The following is a 6,463-nucleotide window of genomic DNA, read 5'->3' as shown; positions in this document are numbered from 1 at the left end:
ACATGACATGACAGAGACAAGTCGCGACCCAGCTTGGGCTGGTGCCCTGGAGTGTCTCCCCCTAAAGCATTCCCTTCACATGGCCAAGGCAGCAGGAGGTGGCCTGGCACAGCCTGGCACCGCTTGGCACCTCCCGGGTGGGCACTGCCCTCCTGGTGTTTGCTTTGCTTGTAGAATCAGGGAGTTAATTGAAATATCAACTTCATTAACTTCCCCCAGTCCTCTGTGGTTAATTAGGGTGGCAGTGGCGCTGCTGGCGGGGCCGTGGCACCAACAGCAGCGCTTTCCTCAGCCAGCCAAGGGAGCTGGAAATCCCTCTCTAATTATCTGCACAAAACACCGTGACAGAACCCGGCTCTGACGCTGTCCCCGGAGCTCTCTGCATTATCCCGAGATCGGAGAGCACCGGGCTGGCTTGGAGGGAATTCTGCAAGCTCAGGATGTCACTTTGGCCAGCGGGCTGGGCACTGTGGGATCCCGGCCCCATCCTCTGCCCCCTGCTCCACATCACATCGCTGCTGCTCAGGGGCTTTGCTAGTGGATACTGAAGTGGGTTTCATGCTGCTTGGGGAGCAAGGAGCCAGGTGGGCTTTGGAATGCCTCCAGCAGGATGCTGAGAGCCAGCCAGACCCAGGACCCGCTCCCAAAGCCTCTACAGCATCCCAGGGCTGGAGCCTAGCCCTGCCTCTCTGTGGAATCTGCTTCACTCCCGTGTCTCAGCAATTCCCAGTCTCTGCTCATCGTCCTGAGCTGCATGGCCCCTGCTCAGCCATGGGGAAGGACCCAGCCACTTCCAACACCTATCCCGGCACAGCCTCACTGTAGGAATGCAGGGAACAGCAGTTTTATCCACTGGATGATGCTGCCGAGACCTTCTGGCTGCTGCAGTTCCTTCCACCGCCTGGAAATCCACACCCCTAAGGTGTGCGGGGCCCTGGAGTCTATTTGGAGCTTTGCCTGACATCCCGCTCCTCTGATCTCGGTGGATCTTGCGGGAGGCGCTTTCCAAGCAGCGCATCCCCCTCCCTCCCTCCCGTGCGGTGACGCGTCCCCGGCTCCCCGCGCCCCGCGGTGCGGAGCCCCTTCCTCCCCCTGCCCGGGCTCCTGCCACGAGCCATCAATCCCCGGGGCTGCAGCGGGAGCTCAGCCCGCCCGGGATGAAGCCTGACCTAATTCAAAGCGGCAGCATCCAGAGGGCAGCGGCCCCGCCGGCCCCACGCCAGGATCCCGCAGCCCCGGGGGAGCTCCGGACACGTCCCTTGGCATTTGGGAGAGGGATCCGTCCTGCTGCGGCCGCAGGGCCAGGGCAGCAGAGCCAGACCCCGGCTTGTGTCCAAAGGGCACCAATTTTTTTCCCTCTTGCACCATTTCCATCAAAGCCGAAGCCCGGGGACTCATCCGAGAGGTTTTGGATGAACTACACAAGAAGGGATTCGCGGCGCTGAATTTTGGGAGGAGAAGGAAGCCGCAGCAGCTCGGCCCCTTTGGAACCTGGCCAGGTTCACCTTCAGAGCCCTCACCTTGCCACATGCCGGGCTGTCACCTCCTCCTCTACGGGACCCCCCGCGCCCACCACGGGCCCGGTCAGACACCGAATCCTCCGTGGGAGGGTCCCCACGGGTGACCGCGGCTGGTCCCCGCTGTGCCCACACCCGCACCATCCTCAGAGCCCTGGGAGTGCCCGAGGGACTCGCAGTCCCCCAACCCTGCCGGGGAACCCGGGGCTGCCCGGGCCCACCGCCCGCCCCGGGCCCCGCAGCGCCGGTACCTGCGGCAGGCGGGGGGGCCCGGGGAGCCGGGGAGGGTCGCTCGGTGCCAGTGATGGAGAAGGACGAGCAGTGCCGGGGAATCCGAGTGGTCCCGGTGCCGGCGGAGGATAACGTGGGGGTCAGTCCCGGTGCCGGGGGGACCGGACCTTGTGCCGGGGGAGAAGAGTCCGTGTCAGTGCCGGTGCCGGCGCTGGTGGAGGCCGGTATGTCCCGGTGCCGGGGTCCAAGGACTGATGCCGGTGCCGGGATAGCGGCGCCGGAGCGGAGCCGGTTCCTGTGGCGATACCGGCGGTGAAGAGCCGGTACCGGAGGCTCCGCGGCGATCCCGCTGCCGCTTGCAGACACCCAGAGCCGGGCTGGCGCCCGCCCCGCTGCCACCGGCGGTGCCGGAGCATCCGCAGCCCCGAGCCGGCTCCGCGCTCCGCCCCGCGCCCCCCCGCATCCCCCCGCCGGGGCTGCCCCTCGCTCCGCACCGCCCCGGGGAGGCCGAGCGGGGGCTGCGGGCCGGGCCGGGGGTTCCGGGGGATGAAGGGGGTTCGGAACGGGATCCCCCCGGTACCGGGACCCCCCCCGGTACCGCCGGGCCCGCAGCGCCCTCTGCGGGCGGCGGGGCGGAGCCGCAGGGGCGGGGCCGGAGGAGTGACCGAGGGAGGGACACGGGGGTGGCCCGGCCGAGGGGAGGGGACCCCGGGGTGGCCCGGCAGAGGGGAGGGGACACGGGGGTGGGCCCGGTGTCTGGGCGTGGCGGGGGGCGCGGCCGGACAAGCGGAACGGGCCGGGGCGGCGGGCGCAGCCATGTCCTTCTGCTCCTTCCTGGGGGGAGAGGTATTCAAGGACCACTTCCAGCCGGGTGAGGGGCTCCCCGCGGGCTCCGGGGGTGCGGCCGGGGGGATCCCCAGCGCGGCGGGCGGGGGGTGTCACCCGGCAAGGCGGAACCCCCCGGGTGAGCGGTTGAGGGGGGGTTTTGGGGGGGAGTTGTCCTTTTGCGGAGCATCCTCCAGCCGTGGGTCCAGGTGGGGGTCCCCCCTTTGCGGTCCTTTTTGGGATCCTCCCAGCGGGGTGGGGGAATCCTCCCCGATGGAGAGGATGGTCCCTATAGGGCCTTCGGGGTCTCTGTAGAAGCCCCTGGGGGAGGATCCTGCCCTGCGGGACCTCCTGTGGGGAACGGGGGTCCTGCCTGGCCCTGGGGATGCCGAGGGCTCCGGCAGCCGCAGCTGGCGGCGACACACGTGGGCAAAGTCCCGGGCGGATGTCCCGTGTCACCGCGCTGTCCCCTGCCCTGCCCCCTTCGCTGACCCCTGCACTGACCCCTGCTCTGTCCCCTGCTCTGTCCCCTGCACTGTCCCCCGCCCTGACCCCTCTGCTGCCGCCCTCCCCAGGTATTTACGTGTGTGCCAAGTGTGGCCATGAGCTGTTCTCCAGCCGGGCCAAGTACGAGCACTCGTCGCCGTGGCCGGCCTTCACCGAGACCCTGCGCGGGGACAGCGTGGCCAAGCGCGAGGAGCGCCCGGGGGCTTTAAAGGTGCGGTGTCACACCCCCGAAACCTTTTGGGATGCGACCAAAAAAACCACCCCCGGGGCTTGTTTTCCTCGAGCCCGCGAAAAACCAGATTGCTGCCAACCCCTCCCCTTGCTCCTGCAGGTGACCTGTGGCAAGTGTGGCAACGGGCTGGGCCATGAGTTCCTCAACGACGGCCCCAAGAGGGGCCAGTCCCGCTTCTGAATATTCAGCAGCTCGCTGAAGTTCGTCCCGAAAGGTACCGGCTGTGCCTTGGCAGCCGTCCCAGCCCGGGGAGGTGGTTTTGGGGCACGCTGTGTGCCCTGCACTGCTTTCAGCGCTGGCCGTGCTGATAAGGCCGGGGAGGTGCTCAGGGAATAAATCAGGCTCAGGCTGCTCAGCTCGAGGCTCTCTGACCTCCTGCTGGAGCTCCTGGGTGTGAGCACGGCTCTCCCTGGGTTTGAGGGGTGGGTGAGCTTTGGGGGGGTTCTCTGGGCTGTGAGGTGAGGGCAGGGGAGGCTCTGTGGTGGCACTGAGGGGTTTGCTGGTCACTCCCTGGGGATGTTATCAAAGAAAAGACTGACCCCTCAGGAGGCCAAATTCCAGGCGGCACCACAGCCATGAGCTGCTGTCCTGCTTGTCAGGCTGTGCTGGTGGTGATGTTGTGTAGCAAAACCCCCCAAATGAAAAGGGCTGGTGGTTCTGGAGGAAGAAACGCGAGCCCTGCTTGTTCCTTCCCCGTTTTTAGGTAAAGTTGACAACGACCTGAAGGCGAAGTAAGCGAGCTGCTGCACCTGGCACTGCCCTGGGCTAATCCTGCCTTCACTCCTTGGCATGCACTGTCCTGCCAAGGGGCTCCACAGCAGGAGGAACCCCAAGGAAGCTCCTGGTTCCGGTTTTCCCCTGATTTCCTGGTCACGGTTTCCCCTTGATTTCCCTGACAAAGTTTTATTCCCTGATTTCCCTGTCACGGTTCTCTCCTGGTTTCCCTGGTCCAGTTCCTCCTTGGGGCTGTTCCAGCTCCATCCAAGGAGCTGCTGTGCCTGTGCTGAGCTCTGGCAAGCTCTCAGTTTGCTGCTGACAGTGTCCAGATCCCAGGCAGGCACTGATGCAATCCAGGGTGGCTGCGCTGGCATTTCCAGGGAGTAACTCGGGATTAGCTGCGCCCAGGGTCTGGGTTAATCCCTGGAGCTATTCTGAGCTGAGATCATGGTATGAACTGCCCTATATAAACCCTTCAGGGTGCTGGGGCAGTGATGTTTTATGGTCCCACTGGGCAGCATCCAGGTGTTTTCCCCCTGTGCCCGCCTTGCACACATCAGGGACGGCTCCAGATCGGCGTCCCGGGCTCTGCCCTGGCCTTACACCCGACTCAGCACTGTGCAATAACCTCCAGGGACACTCTGAGCTGCCTCAGTGCTCCCAAGGGCTGCCACGCTGATCCTCCTTCATTCAGCACCTGATTTGTGGCCTTCCCCTCCTGCCCCAGGGGCCAGATCTTCCTCTGAGATGGGTACACGAGGATCTGTAAAGAGGGGAAGGGCTGCTGCTGACCCCTGGGGTTCAGAGGGGCTGTGCTGCTGCTGCAGCTACACTCAAGGATGTGCTGGGGGCTTTTCTCTCCGCGTGTTTTGCCTCAATCCCACGGATCCCAGGGCTCATGGGGAAGTTTGCCACACCAGCTCATTCCCTGGAGCTCCCTGCTGGTCTTGTACCTCTCCATGCTGAAAATAAAGCACTGATTCACTGTGTTGGAGTGTTCAACACGCCGGGAATTTCATCCCAGTGCTGTGGGTTCCTGCTCTGCTCCCTGACTGCAGGCATGGGGAGCCTGTGGGGGTGGGAGGTGTGGGGTTTTACCTGGAATCTCTTCCCATTTCCCCAGGTTTTCAATGGGAAAGGGAGTTGCTGATGCATTGGAGGCCTCTGGGCATTCCCAGAGCCAAAGCTCCACTGGGAAGGTTTCCTCTTCACTCCACTGAGCACTTTTTCCCAAATGAAACTGGGTTTAGCTCGTTCCAGTTGTGTTCCGGGTACTTCGTGGGCTCTCAGGGTTTTTTGGGCACAGGCAGCTGAGTTTCACAGCAGAACTTCCCCACACAAAGCTGTCTGCAGGACTGGAAGCCACAACCCTCAGCCTCACACGGGATCTTGACCCCACTGGAGCTGGATCCCAGATCCCTGGAGCCTGGAGGTTTGAGCTGGGCTTTGCCAGACTCCAGTTCCCTTCTCCAAGGGGTTGAAGTCCCCTCTGGAATCAGGAGCCAGTGCCAGCTCTCCCCCCACTGCCCTCACCTCGGGTCAACCTCCAGCTCTAATTATTCACCAGGTTTCCAGTCTGAAGGTCCAATCTGCCTGTTGACTGATTAATCCTTGGAATTTAGGATATTAAGGGAAAATTCTTCCCTGTGAGGGTGAGCAGGCCCTGGCACAGGGTGCCCAGAGGAGCTGTGGCTGCCCCTGGATGCCTGGCAGTGTCCCAGGTTGGACAGGGCTTGGAGCACCCTGGGATGGTGGGAGGTATCCTTGCCCTGGCAGGGGTGGCACTGGATGGGCTTTAAGGTCCCTCCCAACCCAAACCATTCCTGGATTCTCCCAGGTCAAGTGACATCCACGGGAGCCCTGCAAGTGTGGAAGGAAGGGATTTTTGGAGTGGTTTCCCCTGAGATGCTGCCGTGGGAGGAAACCTAGGCAGTGCCAGCGGCGAGGGGATGGCAGAGTGTCCTCCCTGTGGTGGGCAGCGTGTGCCAGGGGGGAAATCCAGCCGGGATTTCTCCATTCCAGCCCTGCCCAGCAACCAGAGGGGATCCAGCTGGGATTTCTCTGTTCCTGCAGCCTGTGCCACAGCGGATCCAGCTGGAATTCCTCGCTGCCTTGCAGTTTGTGGATGCGGGCACGGGAGGGTGCAAGAGCCTTTCCTAACGCTTCCAGGGAGGGAAGGGAAGGAAGAGGATGCTCCTGTGGGATCCCACCCCTGCAGCAACAAGGAAATATCCCCGGAGCCAAACCCCCGGGGATGGATTAAGTAGGGGTGGGACGTTTTCATGGAAATCTGGCTGGAGATGGGATTTTAGCAGGAATATTAAAGACGTGAGGGTGGAGAGCTCCAGGCAGTGCCTGGTGCTGAGGATTCAGGATGCAATCCCACAGGATGGATCCCATCCCATCCCATGGATCCCATCTCATCGGATTCCAT

At 63.3% G+C, this 6,463-nt stretch overlaps 1 protein-coding gene across 1 annotated transcript; it reads left to right on the top strand.

The window, feature by feature from the left end:
* Positions 1–2,521: 2,521 nt before the first annotated feature.
* Positions 2,522–5,018, top strand: MSRB1 (methionine sulfoxide reductase B1). The gene is made up of 4 exons (XM_066197871.1): positions 2,522–2,619; positions 3,149–3,291; positions 3,412–3,526; positions 4,016–5,018. The coding sequence occupies exons 1-4, from the start codon at positions 2,565–2,567 to the stop codon at positions 4,045–4,047; spliced, it is 345 nt and encodes a 114-aa protein (XP_066053968.1). The 5' UTR covers positions 2,522–2,564; the 3' UTR covers positions 4,048–5,018.
* The last annotated feature ends 1,445 nt before the right edge of the window (positions 5,019–6,463 follow it).

The sequence above is a fragment of the Chamaea fasciata genome, unplaced genomic scaffold, assembly GCF_029207755.1.
Source record: "Chamaea fasciata isolate MVZ Bird 193981 ecotype frontalis unplaced genomic scaffold, bChaFas1.0.hap1 SCAF_16, whole genome shotgun sequence".
Taxonomy (NCBI): Eukaryota; Metazoa; Chordata; class Aves; order Passeriformes; family Sylviidae; genus Chamaea; species Chamaea fasciata.
Note: the sequence above shows the minus strand (reverse complement) of the source record. Positions and strands in the feature narration are given on the sequence as shown.